The sequence below is a fragment of the Microcaecilia unicolor genome, chromosome 11, assembly GCF_901765095.1.
Source record: "Microcaecilia unicolor chromosome 11, aMicUni1.1, whole genome shotgun sequence".
Taxonomy (NCBI): Eukaryota; Metazoa; Chordata; class Amphibia; order Gymnophiona; family Siphonopidae; genus Microcaecilia; species Microcaecilia unicolor.
The window spans coordinates 78895993-78915332 of record NC_044041.1 but is presented as its reverse complement, the minus strand read 5'-3'; the positions used below and the strand labels follow the sequence as shown (position 1 = coordinate 78915332).

Below are 19340 nucleotides of genomic sequence, written 5' to 3'. Positions count from 1 at the left end.
AAAGATTACTTAATTCAACACCAGCATGACTAAAGTCTACTCGCTAATAAGTAATCAACTTAATGTCAAAAAAAGTAGACAAACAGTTCACTTCTAGCTAAATGTAAGGGGGAGAAAAAGAGTCATACTGTCACAGGGGCTTATCTGTCTTGATCAGATATGAGTGGTGCCATTGTGTGACTCATATAATCCACTCTGCAGGCTCACCAGACCCTGGTGCAGAGTGGACAGATAAGTGGCTTTATTTTTTCCACTGCCAATTATTCATTGCCTGTCATTCCCACAGATAGACATAGTAGATTTCTAAAAAGCTTAAAAATAAAAAATATAAAGTATACAGCTGGCAATTTACATAAAAAGAATAACTTTCGGTCGGAGGGGTTTTTATGTCAATTATATGAGTCACACAAGGGCACCACTCATATGTGGAGTGCTGATCAAGACAGATAAGTCTCTGTGACAGTATGAGACTTTTTCTCTCGCTTACATTTAACTAGAAGTGAACTGTTTGTCTACTTTTTCTGATATTAAGTTGATTACTATCAAGGGAAAGAGCATATTATGGTCTATATTCTTGGGCCAATTAGAGAGCCCTGCTACTGGAACTGTGAGACAATGGGCTAGTAGCCCAAAGTGATAAAATGGAGAAAGAAGAAAAAAAAAGGTGAGAAGTGAAGGGTATGAGTACATATACTGCTGAGTAAAAATGATAGTCAAATGGAGGCAGGAAAAACCGTATGGTATGAACAACAATGTTGAAAAAACTGTGGGGCAAGGTGAAAGGACAAACATACAAAATATGACAAACCTAAAAGATAAGTACCTGATTATAAGTAAGAGACAAACATATACATATATAGGAATCCTGAAGCAGGGAAGAGAAGTACTGATAATATATATGGAAATGTACCCAATAGCTGTGAGAGATCAAAGAATGTCTGTGTTTAAGTACAACATGAATCTGTCTTTGCAAAAATGGTTGGAAAGGTCCATATCTTGGTGTACATATTATCGGATCTAACATAACTGGTTTCGTTTCTGCAGATTCAACTTATAAAACTGTGAAATACATCCATGTGTCACAGTTGAAGAAGGTGAAGGAAGATGAGTAAGCTGTACTGTGGCTGCTATGCGTTGACCTTCCTGATGGGACTCCTGGTTGCTTGGATGTTCATCTGTCCGTTACGATGTCTAGATGTGTCCATGCCTGTCGCAGATTTGGCATCATCTGTTCCAGTTACTTTTGATGTACCAAAAGAAGAAGGAAGATGCATTTGGAGAGTATTGCAAGATTAGCAATAAAATAGAAACCCTGCCAAACCAGACTGCTATATTGAAAGTTATCTTGCCAACAGCCAGAATCTTGTTCCAGAAGTCTCTTGGACAATGCCTTTGAGAAAAGAAGACACTCAAGAAGTTTGGAGATGTCTTGCAGAGAAAGCTGAACCTTGGAATAAGAAACACTACTGTGTGGCTTGGACTTGCAAGTTAGAAACGAAACCACTGCCTTGATGATTTACGCACATGAGAAGTGTGAGTTTGATGAAAGCTTTTATGTTCACACTAGATTTAGTTTGGATCACATTAGACCATACACATGTTACAGCTAAGAGAATGCCAAACACATTCATTAGGTCAAACCAGAGTGAGGCTACATTTAAGTCACTAGTGAAAAGAGAAATACCTGTTCATTGTCATTGGAGGCTGGAAGCAAGGAGAAGAGAGACAATTTAGCCAGCACAATGGCAAGATTATTACCCACTTACACGCAATGCCCCAGAAGCATATGACATGGTAGTTCCTAGATCTGTGATTGAGGTAGTAAAGAAGCAGAGAATTATAATTTTGTTCTTAAGATGGAAGGAACAGGAATTAGTTCCTGTAAAATTGTACAGTTCCATAACTAGTTTCTGTACAAGATGCACAGTGAATGAGATAGAACCAAATTTGTCTGAGAATTACACAATATGTACACTAAACATGCAAGAGCTACAAAATATAGAGAATATTACAGTATAGATTTATCAGAGAAATCTCAATGTTCCTTTGACATGCTGTAAAAGAAGGTTGATATGGAACTTTAATAACACTGGACAAAAGAACATTGAGCCTTCAGTGATTGAAACACCACAGATCACTGAACAAACTACTTAACACACAAGTTAAAGTAGAGGAACATGTACATCTCACATCAATGCCTATGCAAGAACCAGATTTGTTTGACCCCTATCAAGTTTTATCTACACTGGCAGATTTAGATTTACTATAACTAGAAAGTAATCCTTTATATGCTCTACTTACATGTTTATGGGATTTTCCTACTGCTATTGAAATTATTAAGAAACCTACATATAGACACTTGCCAGATAATAGGGAGAAATATGATCTAGGAAAGGAAATATGTAGTTGAATATTTCTTAAATGCCCTGGAGCTGCACTCAGTACATGGTTTTGAACACAATTCAGGATAATCTGCCAAAGGCAGAGAACTCGAATGTCCCACGGAAAAACACAGTATAGAAGAGAGAGTGGGATGTTTGACCACTGAAACCAAACACTGGAAAGGTGGATTCTTCAAGAAACAAACGTAAAATTTCAGCGTTTGGCAAACGCTGAAATTTTACTCATCTCTCACTGTGTTTTTTTCGCAAAGGTCTTTTTAAAGACCAACTTTATTCAATATTCCACTACATCCGTGCATCAGATGCTCTCCACTAATTGAGACACCTGATGCAGGCCTAGCGGCCGAAACACGACGTTTTGTGTGGAGTCTTTTGATTTAATAAACGTTTGTTTCTTGAAGAATCCACCTTTCCAGTGTTTGGTTTCAGTGGTCAAACATCCCACTCCCTCTCCTATTTTGAACACAATTCCACATGCAACTAAGGGGTCCTTTTACAAAGGCATGCTGAAAAGTGGCCTGCAGTAGTGTAGACATGGGTTTTGGGTGCACACACAATCATTTTTCAGCACACCTGTAAAAAAAGGCCTCTTTTTTTTCCAAAAAAATGAACATACGGCAAAATCAAAATTGCCGCGCATCCATTTTGGTTCTCTGGCCTTACCATCAGCCATAGACCTGGCGGTAATGACCTACGTTCATCACATGCCACTTGGCGCGCATCTGCTACGCGTGCCAGAAAATAAAAAATATTTTTCAGACATGCGTTATCGGACACACGCCAAAAATGAAATTACCGCAAGAGCCATGCAGTAGTCAGGCGGTAAGTCCATTTTGGCATGCGCCGGGCATGCGTAGGCGCCTAGGCGGCTTAGTAAAAGAGGCTCAATATTAGGTAATGAGGTAGAAGCAGCATATGTATGAGAAACATTTAGGAGTGGGTCTATATATTTGCAGAACTCATACAACACCGAACTCATAGATTGTGGAGATACTGGGAGAAGATATTGCTCAGTGACTTTAAATTTGAAAATTGGGTGCAGAAGAGCTTACAGTGGATGTAACGGATGCAAATCAATGTTTGCTAAAGAAATGTCAATTTTTTCTTACTTGGAGAAGTAAAGTACTGGTATTTACTTTATCAGTAAGTGAGCATCTCTCACTGAAACCAATTCCAGTGTTTTTGAGATGGAAACCATACTTATTCCATACAGCTGTAACCACGAATGCACCAGATGTGAGAGCATATAACATGTGCATATAGGAGCTAGGTCATCCTAGAGAAAATTGCACACTTTCCATAAAGCTGCGAAGAACTATGAAAGTGATAGAGGTATTTATTTATCCATCACCACTTTTAAAGACTAATGACTCACTGTTGCCAGGTCCAGACAAACCACAACCTATTCTTTGTGTTGCAAAGTTAAAATATGCTATAACTAAACAAGTTTGTAGATATTGTCCAATGGGAAACCCTAAGCTTGGAATTCCTCGAGAGAAAGGGCATATACAGAAACCAGTACACACAGGTTCTTTTTGTTATTGGTCCATTAAGACATTGGGAAACAAATACAGTAACTCAAAAGATGAAATTACAACTGCTACACACTTTTTTAAATCAATATTTCAAATCATTAAACAAGCAAAAGAATACTACTTGTACAGAAAAGTATGACAACATTAAGCATATAGCAATATTAAATAAAGCATTAAAGAAATGAAAGAAAAAGAAAACTTTTCCATTAATCATACTCAAGTCTACAAATAGACTCCAAGATTCCAAACAGTGGAGAATTAAGGAAATTGTAAATGCAAATTATAACCTAACTTGCCCCTGGAATCCTATTATAATGCAAGAGCCAAACACTAGGTAGATCACCCCCCAGTGTTCTGTTTAGATGATACAAATGCTGTATGATGGGAGGATTCATACAAAACATATTTAACCGATCGGTATCTGATCACACATTTACAAGGATAGCGTTAAGAAAAAAATCAGCCCCCAACTGAAGCACTTCCGGTTTCATTAGAAGAAATTGCTGACGTCTTTTCTGGGTATCTCTTGAAACATCTGTGAAAATTTGATTGAATTCTCAGACCCGTGAAAGTCTTTTTCTTATTTTTAAAGAACATTCTCATTATTCACATTTTATCTGGTGCCAACACCACTGTGGCACACACATATTTTTAAGTTGCCAGCATTTCTATATTATGATACTAAGGGGCCCTTTTACTAAGCCATGTAAGCGTCTATGCATGCCCAATCCATGCCAAAATGGAGTTACCGGCCAGCTATCTCGTGGCTTTTGCAGTAATTTCATTTTTGGCGCATGTCCGATGCGCACATCCGAAAAATAATTTTTATTTTTAGACGCATGTATCAGATGTGTCCCAAGTGGCATTTGACACACGTAGGTCATTACCACCGGTTACCACATGAGACTTTACCACTAAGTCAATGGATGGCGGTAAGGTCTCAGACACAAAATGGACGTGCAGCAATTTTCATTTTGCCGCACGTCCATTTTCAGCCAAAAATATTAAAAGGCATTTTTTTGCAGGTGCACTGAAAAATGATTCTGCGTGCGCCCAAAACACATGCCTACGCTACTGCAGGCCATTTTTCAGCACACATTAGTAAAAAGACCCCTTAGAGATCACTTTCAGCTGGCCTACAGCAAATACTACATTTTGGTTACATATAAATACTGATACATATCATCAGTGTTTTCCTGCCCATATAGTTGTGGTCAATACATGTGACTTCATTTTATTAATTGATAACTGTAACATCTCTTTAAGGATCAATGTATATAGAGACATAGATTTTCAGAACTCCACATTTCCTAGAACACCTTCAGGTGACTGCTGGATTCAGCTGCTTTGGACTGAGCCAGAAAACAGTACATCTGAAAATACCTTTGGAGCCTTATGGAATTATACTTCATTTATTTCCCCACTTATATTACATCCCCTTACAGTTTTATCCACTACTTCAACACATGCTATGTTAATTAGATTAAATTTTAACAGCCTGTTTATGTCTAAACAGCATTGGAGATGTCAGACCTTTACCAGACCTTTAGAAGACATGATGATAGCTTTAGTGAAAGGATTAGTACCACACACACAAGGGAAGGAAAGAAAGGTCAGTGATCTTTCAAGTTTTCTAGGAGGAGCACTTAGAGCAACAGATAAAGTCATGGGAGTGTTAAACTCCAAGCAGATAAAAGCTTTAGGGGTCCTTTTGCTAAGGTGCACCGAAAAATGGCCTGCGCTGTCGTAGGCGTGTGTATTGTAGAGTTTAAAAAAAGCGACACAGAAATGGGAGGGTCTTGGGCAGAGCAAAGACATTCCTAGCATTTACACATGTTGTTATATAATAGGGGAGATATTGAGGGGCATAATTGAAAGGGGCACCCAAGTTTTCCTGAGGATGTCCTCGCAGGACATCCCCAGACAGGGGCGGGGAAACCCGTATTATCGAAACAAGATGGACGTCCATCTTTCGTTTCGATAATATGGTCAGGGACGACCAAATCTTGACATTTAGGTCGTCCTTAGAGATGGTTGTCCTTAGACTTGGTCGTTTCTGATTTTAGGCAATAATGGAAACCGAGGACGCCCATCTCAGATACAACCAAATCCAAGCCATTTGGTCGTGGGAGGAGCGAGCATTCGTAGTGCACTGGTCCCCCTGACATGACATGGACACCAACCGGGCACCCTAGGAGGCACTGCAGTGGACTTCACAAATTGCTCCCAGGTGCATAGCTCCCTTACCTTGGGTACTGAGCCCCCCGACCCCCCCCAAAACCCACTCCCCACAAGTGTACACCACTACCATAGCCCTTATGGGTGAAGGGGGGCACCTAGATGTGGGTACAGTGGGTTTCTGGTGGGTTTTGAAGGGCTCACATTTACCACCACAAGTGTAACAGGTAGGGGGGGTGGGCCTGGGTCCGCCTGGTTGAAGTGCACTGCACCCACTAAAACTGTTCCAGGGACCTGCATACTGCTGTCAGAGAGCTGGGTATGACATTTGAGGTTGGCATAGAGGCTGGCAAAAAATATTATAAAAAAATTGGGGGGGGGGGGGCGGAGACCACTGGGGGAGTAAGGAGAGGTCATCCCCCATTCCCTCCGGTGGTCATCTGGTCAGCTGGGGCATCTTTTCGAGGCTTGGTCGTGAAAAAAATTGGACCAAGTAAAGTCGGCCAAATGCTCATCAGGGACGCCCTTCTTTTTTCCATTATCGGCCGAGGCGGCCATCTCTTAACCACGCCCCGTCCCGCCTTCGGAACGCTGCCGACACGCCCCCATGAACTTTAGCTGGGTGGGAGGGGGTTAGTGACCACTGAGGGAGTAAGATAAGGTCATCCCTGATTCCCTCCGGTGGTCATCTGGTCAGTTCTGGCACCTTTTGATGGCTTGGTTGTAACAAAAAAAGGACCAAGTAAAGTCGCCCAAGTGCTCGTCAGGGATGCCCTTTTTTTCGATTATGAGTCGAGGACGCCCATGTGTTAGGTATGCCCAAGTCCCGCCTTCGCTACACCTCCAACACGCATCCGGGAACTTTGGTCATCCCCGCGACGGAAAGCAGTTGGGGACGCCCAAATCGGCTTTCGATTATGCCGATTTGGGCGACCCTGGGAGAAGGACATCCATCTCCCGATTTGTGTCGAAAGATGGGCGTCCTTCTCTTTCGAAAATAAGCCTGATTGCATCCAATTTTGGCACATATATTTGCACCACATTTCAGTGGGTGCAAATGGCTACACCTGAGCGCAAGCACTATTCTATAAACTGCACCCAAATTTACGTGCGACTTACAGAATAGTGCTTTTTTTGGCACCATATATAGAATTCACCCCTATGCCCATTTCTAGTGTGTCTGAAAATCTGCCCTTTTTCAATGATTTCATCTTCTGGCCATGTGCTGAGGTTAGCTTTAGCACATGGCCACTGAAAAAAATGAATACAGGAGCTCCTATTTAGGAGGCACTAAGTGGTCCCACGTTAAGTCAGTGCTATTTAGTTAGTGTGCATTAATGTCAGTACACTAGGGGATCCTTTTACCAAGCTGCAGTAAAAAAAAAAGCCCTGTGCTAGCGGTGGGGGCCCTTTTTGCCGTGCACGGCGGCCCTTTTATCACAGCAGGTAAAAAGGTCAAAAATGGCATGGCCATGCAGTAAGATTTCACTTAAAAAATGGCCATGCTAAAAATCCAGACACTATCCAGGTAGTGCCAAGGTGGTCCAGGGGGAGAGCCTGTGCAGAGTTTCCACTTACCTGGTTAGCAGCAGTTTCCAGTTCAATAACCAGGTAACTGCCTGGATAAAGTTAGGACAGAAAAAAAGCTGGCCTAACTTTGGGGTCCTTTTATTAAGATACGCTAATGCATTTAGCACATGTTAAATGATAAGACACCCATTATATTCCTATGGGCATCTTAAGATTTAGTGCGCACTAAATGTGTTAGCGTACCTTAGTAAAAGCACCCCTTTATTTGGTTACTTATCCAGGTACTGGTCTAAATTTTGCCGATACCCGAATAAATGCTGACAGTCAAGTTATATTCAGATATTCAGCACTGGCTCGAATCTGGAAACCTGCATGTCCAGGTATAATAACTGTGGCAGCCTGTATGGAAAATAGCTGAATACTACCCCCAACATAAATAATGAAGCTATTTTAAGGAGCCTACCTAATATACCTAAATTATTGAAAGGCAACCAATTCAATCTAAATTTCAAATCCAAAATGGCAGATCAAGGGGCCTTCTTGGAAATAAAGTTGTAATATTCATTTCCTACTGCCTTCTGGACCTGGTTTGTTGCATTGCTGGATGTATGCTGTTCATGAATCACATGTCCTCTCTAGTTCTAAGTAATATTTTATGAAAAAACCACAACCATTTTCAGGTGGTATCCTGTTCAGTGCAGAGTAGCTACAGTCAGGGCTGTTTGTTGCTAGAAGCAGAGAAATCAATTGTGATTACCATGTTGGTCCTCTTGGATATATGGAAATAATTGAATATATGGAAATAAAGGTCAACAGTCACGTTGTAGGCGAAACCTTTTTATTGGGCTAGCTTGAGACATAATGGGATGGTTTGACTACTGGTGCATCATTATCTCTCTCCTCTGCATAGCCAGGACTAACCAAGGTAAGACACACTAACTTTTTCAAGAGTCACAGCATTTGAGTGTAACCCTAGATGGCCTGTTGAGCATCAGGGTGGGTTACTTAAAGAGTTCTTGGATTGGATTGGAGTCAGGGCCAGGACTCACAATAGCTAGGAGATTGCCTGGCACTTTAATTCATACTCTCATCACATCTCTATCAGTCAATAGAGCACTCCAAACATGGATATCTTCTAAACCATAAAGGGTTTATTCAAACTTGGAGATGTGATAATTGGGGCAGTGCTTCAGTTTAATCAAGTTAAATAGGATCGGATACAGTCTTTTGCATTTCCTCTAATTCTCTATTCTTAGTTACTAGTTTGGTGTAAAGCTGGCTGGCAGTCCCCAGAGGGATGTTTGGAGGCTTGACCTTGGCTGACCTTCTGGGTCTCCCCCAGGGTCACCGCTTTCTCCTTCTCCTGCTGGATAGCACTTTTTTTCCTTTAGCCTTCACTCATCTCTGGTCAGAGGTGGTGGACCAATTCCCCCATTCTGGTATTCACCTGAAGCAGTCCAGCAGCTTTCCAGGCTCAGTGGCTGGTTCCCACTCCCAGTACTTTGTGGGTCATAGACTGGGTACTGAAATACCTGCTTTTTCAGTAGGTAAAAAGATGCTGTAGCCAGGAGATTAGTAGCTAAATTCTGGCCTCTTACATTGAAGTTAAGGGAATGACTAGGGACTCAGAGCCAAAACTTGTCACCTTGGGCTGGATATTTATACCAAACCAATTTTTCCCTCCAAGGGATCATCCCACCCTGACAATCAGGAAGGAAGACACAGCTCTTGTTCTAGAAACTAGGTGGAGGGGAAGAAAAAAGTCAGAACTCCTCTGTGCTGGCAAAGCAACTAAAGGTTGCTATACTGCTCAATAGGCAGAACGTTCGTGGAAGGAGTGCAACAGGGAAATGTAATTCACTCTCATGGTCTCAGCTCAACGGAAGAAATGCTTTAAAACAGGATGGGGTGATTTTATAAAGCATTTTCTATGTGTAAAGTATGTTAAACATGCAGAAAATGGCTCTTAATATATACATGTAAGAACACACGCAGACAAGACGGCAGGTACTTACATGCATGCAGTGTGTAGGTATTCCTGGTGGGCATAGTTTGGATAGTGATGTGTCTGCAGGAGAATTTGTGTGCTAATAGGGATCATTCTGAGAACCAGTTTTATAAAGATACATAGGACTTTTTGAACTTTTTAAATCAGGCCCAATATGACCATAATAACAAAAAATATGTATAAGAATATAAGAAACATGTTATTCATGAGCTCTTAAGATAAATACAATTTTAAAAAATAAATAAATACAATAAAAAAATAAAATAAAAAAGCTGCGCTCCTAAGATAAAATAAAATAATTTTTTTTAAAAAGCTGAGCTCCAAAAATAAATACAGTTTTGAAAAGAAAATGATCTGGGATGAGGGGAGGTTTTTATGAATGGGTCAGACCAAAAGACAAACAAGCACAGTATCCAGTGCACAAGACTGGCAAAATCCCAAATGGTAGCTACTGTAGATTTCATACTGCCTATCCCAAGGATTTTTCAATTTAGTCGACCAAAAAACATTTTTTGTGTGGGGACTTTGTAATAAACCCAAATATATATTGTCCCAAACAACTACATATATTTTTTCTAAATAATCTGTTAAAGTTCCATGAACTCTCAATCAATCTTTCATGAACTTGTGGATAAGCTCACTTAATTCAATAATCACCTTGATGCATTGCTTACATATAATGGGGATCTTCAGATATCCATGCTGCTCTCACCACACGAACATATTTTTCAATGTTCACTCAACATTATGGTTAAGGCGTAAATCCTCATTGATCAACCCAATTATATTATTTAAGATTGTAAATTTTTTTTAGCCGTTTTTGACTTTTTTATATTCATTTTGTAAAAAACTTATCATAGCTTTAACTACTATAACTGCTTATAGAGCTATAAAAGCAGCACTTATCTTTTAGAAATGGCAGAGGTTCTCCTGTGATTTAAAAATTGTGCCGTTTCTAAAAGATAAGTGCTGCTATGATAAGCTTTTTACAAAATGAATATGAAAAAGTCAAAAACGGGCTAAAAAAAATTTACAATCTTAAATAATATGATTGGGTTGATCAATGAGGATTTGCGCCTTAACCATAATGTTGAGTGAACATTGAAAAATATGTTCATGTGGTGAGAGCAGCATGGATATCTGAAGATCCCCATTATATGTAAGCAATGCATCAAGGTGATTATTGAATTAAGTGAGCTTATCCACAAGTTTATGAAAGATTGATTGAGAGTTCATGGAACCAGGGCCGGTCTTAGGCAGAGGCGACCGAGGCGGCCGCATAGGGCCCCGCGCCTAAGGGGGCCCCGCGCGGTGCGCCTCAGCTCTGCCTCGCCGCCGGACTGCCGCTGCTCGCCTGCCCTCCACCTATGTCAAATGACGGGACTCTCCGTGTTCCCCTGCTTCCCCTCCCTCCAGGCACTGGAGCCCCCCTCCCGTCCGAGCCCCCCCCCCCTCCCCGACCCGCCAAACGACCCTCTTCTGCCACCCGACCCGGCCGGCACCTCACCTGACCCAACATTTAAAAAAAAATCTTCAAGCGGCGATGCCTGCGTCTGACTAGAAGAAGAAAAACCGCTTCACGGTTCGTCCATTGGCCGGCCTTCCCTCATGTCCCACCCTTGCAGAAGTTACATCAGAGGGCGGGACATGAGGGAAGGCCGGCCAATGGACGATCCGCGAAGCGGTTTTTCTTCTTCTAGTCAGACGCAGGCATCGCCGCTTGAAGATTTTTTTTTAAATGTTGGGTCAGGTGAGGTGCCGGCCGGGTCGGGTGGCAGAAGAGGGGTCGTTTGGCGGGTCGGGGAGGGGGGGGGCTCGGATGGGAGGGGGGCTCAGGTGCCTGGAGGGGGAGCAGGGAAACGAGGAGAGTCACATGCTGGACAAGGGTGGAGGGCATGGGGGACAGGGGGGTTGGACATAGGTGGATGGCAGTTGGCAGGGGAGGGCAGGGGGGGCAGGAGGGTCGCTGGACATGGGTGGATGGCAGGGGAGGGGGGTTTCTGGACATAGGTGGATGGCAGGGGCGGGCAGGGAGGACAGGAGGGTCACTGGACATGGGTGGATGGCAGGGGAGGGGGGTTTGGACATAGGTGGATGGTAGTTGGCAGGGGAGGGCAGGGGGGACAGGAGGGTCACTGGACATGGGTGGATGGCAGGGGAGGGGGGTTTCTGGACATAGGTGGATGGCAGAGGGGATGGGGGGGTTGCTGGACATAGATGGATGGCAGGGGGGACAGCAGGGTCGCTGGACATGGGTGGATGGAGGGGAGGGGGGTTTCTGGACATAGGTGGATGGCAGTTGGCAGGGGAGGGCAGGGGGGGCAGGAGGGTCGCTGGACATGGGTGGATGGCAGGGGAGGGGGGTTTCTGGACATATGTGGATGGCAGGGGGGACAGGAGGATCGCTGGACATGGGTGCATGGAGGGGAGGGGGTTTCTGGACATAGGTGGATGGCAGGGGCGGGCAGGGAGGACAGGAGGGTCACTGGACATGGGTGGATGGCAGGGGAGGGGGGTTTGGACATAGGTGGATGGTAGTTGGCAAGGGAGGGCAGGGGGACAGGAGGGTCACTGGACATGGGTGGATGGCAGGGGAGGGGGGTTTCTGGACATAGGTGGATGGCAGAGGGGATGGGGGGTTGCTGGACATAGATGGATGGCAGGGGGGACAGCAGGGTCGCTGGACATGGGTGGATGGAGGGGAGGAGGGTTTCTGGACATGGGTGGATGGCAGGGGAGGACAGGGGGGTCACTGGACATGGGTGGAGGGCAGGGGAGGGGGATTTCTGGACATAGGTGGATGGCAGGGAGGACAGGAGGGTCGCTGGACATGGGTGGATGGCAGGGGAGGGGGGTTTCTGGAGATAGGTGGATGGCAGAGGGGACGGGGGTTGCTGGACATAGATGGATGGCAGGGGGGATAGGAGGGTTGCTGGACATGGGTGCATGGAGGAGAGAGAAGAAATGCTGGACATGGTTGGAGGCGAGGGAAGCGTGAGAAAGGCGATGAGGTGAGGGAAAAGGAAGAGAGGAGAAAAAGTGCACATGGATATAGAAAATAGGCAGAAGCTGGATCCACTGGACAGTCAAGTCTGCAGAGGACCCAACTTTTACTTACGGATGTAGGGCAAGAAATGAAGAAGAAAGGCGGAAAGTAAAGAAATAAATGGAAAGGAAGCCCTGGAAACAGAGTTAAGAGGACAGATAGCAGCACAATCGAATACTGAGCCAGCATGATCAGAAAAACGAAGTTACCAGACAACAAAGGTAGAAAAAACTATTTTATTCAGGATTTATTAATTGGAATATGTCAGTTTTTGGAAATGGTGGGGGTTCCCTAGCGTTTACAAGCTGCCGTCATTTAAAGATAATTTTATGCACTGAGATATGTTGGGCATATTTTATTATTAAAAACAGTTTTGCTGGATTACATAAATTATACGACTTGGAAATTAAACAGTGTGATATGAATAATAAGAAGGGGATTCTATGAGGATTTGCACCACACCATTGCGCTTGTGACGCAAAGAACATAACTGTTCAGATGGATGTGAGAGGCAGTTAGATCTGATGAACTCCAAAAATAATTTGGAGTAAATCGTGGATGACTATAAAAATTTGTAAACCCTGCAGTGAATATATATGTTTGGGACACTAATAGGATATTGGATGGAAGTTTAGTCCCCACATTTGTTCTATCTGGTGGGCTGTAATTTGAATAGTTTTTGGAAATGTGCATCTGTGATATTTTTCAAGTAAGTTTCAATTTTTGTAGTATTGCTGCATGCTGAGTCTGACTTCTTGAGGTAACTTTCCAGTTCAGTATTTTGCCTTCATGTGTTTTTCAGGTGTGATCAAGGAAGGTACAGTATTCTGCTAGTGTATAGTTTGCAGCCCTTTTTGTTTGTTTTTTTTCACTAGGTTGTGCACTGGTGTTTTAGAGCCCGGTGTAATTACAGTTGCCTTTCCACGCCACGCATAAGGTTGTAGCTCGTCCTGTCCTTGGAATTAGTGCTGTTTATGGTTTGTTAAGGTTATGAGTGTGTTTTTGCACAAGTTTACGTACAGTGTTTTGCAGTGGAGAGATAGTGTGTTGGCCTTACTAAGGTGGCACCAAACATCAGAAAGGGTGTAGAGCCTAAATCATGACACACTACCTCTAAAAGGGTGATTTGTGGCTCTACATGAGAATTGTGGTATTATGATCCCTTGCTAGCTTCATATTGTTGACGGTCTGCATTTTCCGTATGGCTGGTATATTGGTGTATAAGGTATTAATTGTGTCTATTTTATTTTTACTTATTTTTTTTCTGTGTGTTGTCAGACAATTATGGATGACAGACAGAGTCGGAGTCTTCTTGAGTCAGAGAGTTGTGGTATATATTTTAAAACAATTTTAATACCTTGGTGGTCTATATGTTTTTATATTGTACATTATATTTTACACATCACTTAATTTTATTGTATATCTTTTCATTTCATTTTTATTTTATTGCATATATGGGTTACAGAGTAATAGGGGAATTTGAAAGTACTGAATCTTTTCTTAATATTTTTCCTTTATTCTCCTTTGTTATGAGAATTGGAACTACTAATTGTAGTGGACTTGAACTGAATAATTTCTGGGGAGGGGAGGTTTCATGATAGCATTGTGCTTATTATTTCAATCAGTTTTTTTGTACAAGTTTAGCTTCATTTGTCGTTATTTGAAATTTCATTATAAAATGTTCTAAAAATGGAATAATCGTATCAATGGGGTGGAGCTAGGGTGGGGGTGGGGCTACAGTGGGGCGGGGCTACAGTGGGGCAGGGCTAGGATGGGGCCCCACCAAATTGGTCTGCATAGGGCCCCGCACTTGCTAAGACCGGCCCTGCATGGAACTTTAACAGATTGTTTAGAAAAAATATATGTAGTTGTTTGGGACAATATATATTTGGGTTTATCCCAAGGATTAACAGTGGCTTTCCTCAGCTCTACTTTAATAACAGTTTATAGAATTTCCTCTAGGGTCTTATCCAATCTTCTTTTAGCCTCAGCTGTACTAACTGCTTTTAACGCATTCTCCAGCAGAGAATTCCAGAGCTTAACTATGTGTTGAGTGAAAAAAATATTTTCTCTAATTTATTTTAAATGCACTGCTTAGTAACTTCATTGCAAATCCCTAACCTTTGTACTTTTCGAAAGAGTGAACAACCAATTCACATTTAGCCATTCCAATCACTCAGGGCCCTTTTACTAAGCCACTTAAGTGACTACATTTGCCTAACACATGCCAAAATGCAGTTACCACCCTGCTACCATGTGTCTCTTGCAGTAATTTCATTTTTGGTGTGCATCTGATAAGCTCGTCTGAAAAATCATTTTTATTTTCGGACGCGCATATTAGACACGCGCCAAGCGGCATTTGACACGCATAGATCATTACCACCCAGTTACCACGTGAGACTTTACCGCTAGCTCAATGCCTAGCGGTAAGGTCTCAGACCCAAAATGAACACACAGCAATTTTCATTTTGCCGCACATCCATTTTTGACAAAAAATTTTAAAAAAGCATTTTTTTTTACAAGTGCGCTGAAAAATTATTCTGTTTTTTTTTTAAGGGCCCTTCAGGATTTTATAGACCTCTCTCCTAAACTCTTTAACTTTTCGTCATAAGAAAATCATTCCATCCCCTTTATCATTGTTGATGGTAAGTGTAACACTCTAAGGAGCCTCTTTCTAGAACACATTAAAATCTGGGCTTAAACACATTTTAATGTGGAAGTTTCTTACGCACTAAGCCCAGATTCAATATGGAAGTATTTAGGGATTTTTATATTTAACTCAATTTTATTGGTCCATAACAAACAATTACAAAAATACAGAACATTTATTACCATTTTGAACTCCAAAGAAAGAAAAACCACAACCCCAACCCCTCACACACTCATGAGAAGGCAGTCTAACATTAGAAAGTAATCAGTAGACACTTAAAAATTCAGTAGACAACTACGAGCCAGGGTAGGCAGCGATAACCAAAAGGGCTCCCAAGTCTCTTGAAACTGCCGACCAGGATCAGAATCAAAATTAAATATATTTTTTTGCAGGTCCCATGTTAATGTTTCCATTAGCATGTGGGACTTCCATAAAAATTAACATGGAAGCACTTACCGTCTCCTATTTAGGATGTGCTAAGTGCTCCAGCATTAATTCTGCATTACCCAGTTAGCGCATGCTAATCAGAACGCACTAGCTGAATAACATTTCCAAACCCAATCCCTGCCCAAAAAAATATTTTTATTAAAAAAATGCATGGTTAGCACACAGAAAAGGAGAAATGACCACAAAATACTTTAACGTGTTTTGCAGTAAGCGTTTTCTCACACGTTAACCCTCTAATTCTGTAAAAGTTGCTAAATATTATGCATGTGATTTAATTGAATAACAAGTCAATTAGTGCCAATAATTGGCTTTATAACAAGCAATTATTGGTGCTAATTGGAATCAATTAAGATGTACGTGCATAAATTTAGGTGTGTGATCCATGCCTAAATTTTATATGCATCCCAAAAAGGGGGGCGCAGAAATGGGAGGGTCATGGGCAGTTTGGGGCACATTGTGGGCATGGTTACATGCAATTATCAAATAAGGGGGTTCCACATGTAAATTTAGGCAAGGGAATTTGCACCATGTTTTCTTTGGTGCAAATGGATGCACCTAAATTTACCACGACCTCCAGGATGTAAGCGCTAGTCTATGAACCGTGCCTAACTTTAGACACATCTTATAGAATAGCATTCAAGCGGGGGGTTTCAGCACCAATTTTTTAGGCGTCATTTATAGAATTCACCTCTAAGTGTGCATGAGGGCTTAATGGCCTGTTTTAAAAGGACCCCTAATTTAGGGGCCCTTTTACTAAGGTGCGCAAAAAATGGCCTGTACTGGTGTAGGCGCATGTATTGCACGCGGCCAGGTCCATTTTTCAGTGCATCTGCAAAAAAGGTCTTTTTTTGGCTGAAAATGGATGTGTGGCAAGATAAAATTTGGCGCGAATCCATTTTGGGCCTGAGACCTTACCGCCACCCATTGACTTAACTGTAAGGTCTCAAACATTAACCGGGCGGTAATCATCAGTGCGCATACACTGCTGATTTCTGCATGGTTAGTGCCACATGGTAGAAGATAAAAAAAATTTTCTGCCATGCATATCGAACATGTGTAAAAATTAGAATTATTGCCCGGGGCACGTGGTAGCCGGGAGTTAGTTCTAATTTGGCGCACGCTCTGTGTAGGCGCCTATGCGCCTTAGTAAAAGGGCCCTTTAAGTTCTTAAATTTCTGCCACATTTACCTAGAAGCTTAAAAGCTTGGTTTTGCATAGGGCATCTAGGTGGAGAATAAGACTTCCAAACTGGGATACTCACACTTTTCCATGTAGTTTGCAAAAGGCTGTGTTGTAGAATATGTATAAGGACATGACATAGTAACATAGTAACATAGTAGATGACGGCAGAAAAAGACCTGCACGGTCCATCCAGTCTGCCCAACAAGATAACTCACATGTGCTACTTTTTGTGTATACCCTACTTTGATTTGTACCTGTGCTCTTCAGGGCACAGACCGTATAAGTCTGCCCAGCACTAGCCCCGCCTCCCAACCACCAGCCCCACCTCCCAACCACTGGCTCTGGCACAGACCATATAAGTCTGCCCAGCTCTATCCTCGCCTCCCAACCACCAGCCCCGTCTCCCAACCACCGGCTCCGGCACAGACCGTACAAGTCTGCCCAGCACTATCCCCACCTCCCAACCACCAGTCCCGCTTCCCACCACCGGCTCTGGCACAGACCGTATAAGTCATTCCCAGCACTATCCCCACCTCCCTACCACCAGCCCCGCCTCCCGATCTTGACTAAGCTCCTGAGGATCCATTCCTTCGGCACAGGATTCCTTTATGCTTATCCCACGCATGTTTGAATTCCGTTAACACATGCAGGAATACGAGTGCAAATGCCACCACGTTCAGCAGAAACCTTAATTTCAGTAAGACACACATTCAAAACATAACAGCATCACTCAGGGTTTTGCCCTTGAAAGGGCCAGTGTTGCAATCTACCTGGGTAAATTCTGGCACGTACAAGCATAAGACCTAGATTTTATAAAACCGAATGTCCAAGATCAGTTAATTAAGGAGCTAGGGTTGTGGAGTCCCCCCCAGGGTACACCCGTATCCCCTATCCTTTTCAATTTAATCATGGCACCTTTGGGAAAGAAGCTATCAAATCTGGGTTTTAGAATTTTAATGTATGCAGTTGACATCACAGTTTTTATTCCTTTTGAAGGTTATCTGTCAAATGTTTTCTGCTAATGCAACAATGGGATTAAATATGATAGAAGACTGGGCAGCGAACTTTAGACTTAAAATGAATAAGGATAAAACTAAGTTCGTAGTCTTCAGTAGTAAATTTAATATGGTGAATGAGAAAACTTTAAGAACTGATAGCGTTATTATTTTGGTTAATAAATTATAACTGGTCATATTATGGGATGAAAAGGATCTTTAGCACAGGAAGTGAGGATAATGGAGACTGAGTAGGATGTGCAGTGTACAGAGATGATGGTGAGATTAAATTGGGTCTCATGGTAGCTCTCCACCAGCACATTCTCTTTTTCTCTATTTGTGATAAGTACATAAGTATTGCCATACTGGGAGAGACCAAAGGTCCATCGAGCCCAGCATCCTGTTTCCAACAGTGGCCAATCCAGGTCACAAATACCCGGCAAAGATTCCAAAAATGTACAAAACATTTTAAACTGCTTATCCCAGAAATAGTGGATTTTCCCCAAGTTCATTTAATAACAGTCTATGGACTTTTCCTTTAGGAAGCCGGCCAAACCTATTTTAAACTCCGCTAAGCTAACCGCCTTTACTTTTGATGTTTGTTCTTAGGGCAAGAGGGCTTGTGCAAGCCTCTGTTAACCTATAAATCTGGCATTTACTTTGTGAAACTCGGTGAAAACTTCACCCTGGACTGCATGTACAATGAATGCAAGAAACTGCAGTTCCAGGTTCACTGGTGTAAAGAGAAGGGACGCCAGGACTGCACAGTGATTCCTGAGAACACCAAAGATGTGATTTACAGTTCCAGAGAACCTGCCATGAACAAGACAAAGTCAATCACTGTGATGAATGCTACCAAAGAAGCAAGCGGGCGATACGAGTGCCAAGCCACAGTTCCACCTTCACTGTCACCTTTTGCCATAGGACATATTGTCAATATTGTGGTAGCTGGTAAGTAACGAAGGCAATCTATCGCCAACCAGCTTGGTTTCTGACTCCGTTGGTCTTATTAGTTGATGACAGGCTGGAACCTTTTTCCTAAGCGAAAAAAAGAAAAAGATGGATCTCTTTAAATTAGGCATTCTCATATGTATATTAAGAGCTAAGGTGTGTAGGGGGGGTGGGGGGAACCATCTAGAAAAGTCAGGCACTGAGGATAGAGGATCTCCTCCAGATATTTTCCCTGTATATGTCACAAGGATCAGGAGAGGGAGAATGGACAAGGCAGATGAAAACAGAAACACAACAGATGATGTGTATATATTTAACATTTATCTTCATCTGCAGCTTATCTCTTTACCTATCAGCCTTTACCTAATCTTTCTCCAGCCTTTGGTCTAAACGAATTTCTGCTGTTCAGTTAATGG

The 19340-nt window shown here is 42.4% G+C and overlaps 1 protein-coding gene across 3 annotated transcripts in view; it reads left to right on the top strand.

Moving 5' to 3' along the window:
• The first annotated feature begins 1408 nt into the window (after positions 1-1408).
• LOC115480504 overlaps positions 1409-19340 on the top strand; it is a 36865-nt gene continuing 18933 nt past the window's right edge. For 2 of the 3 annotated variants that reach the window (XM_030219226.1, XM_030219228.1), the window contains exons 1-2: positions 8365-8570; positions 18583-18924. In XM_030219226.1, coding sequence (XP_030075086.1) covers positions 8507-8570; positions 18583-18924 — 406 coding nt within the window. In that variant the 5' untranslated portion in view covers positions 8365-8506. Of the gene's footprint in view, positions 1534-8364; positions 8571-18582; positions 18925-19340 lie in introns of those variants that run through there. The other variant, XM_030219227.1, reaches the window with a different exon arrangement.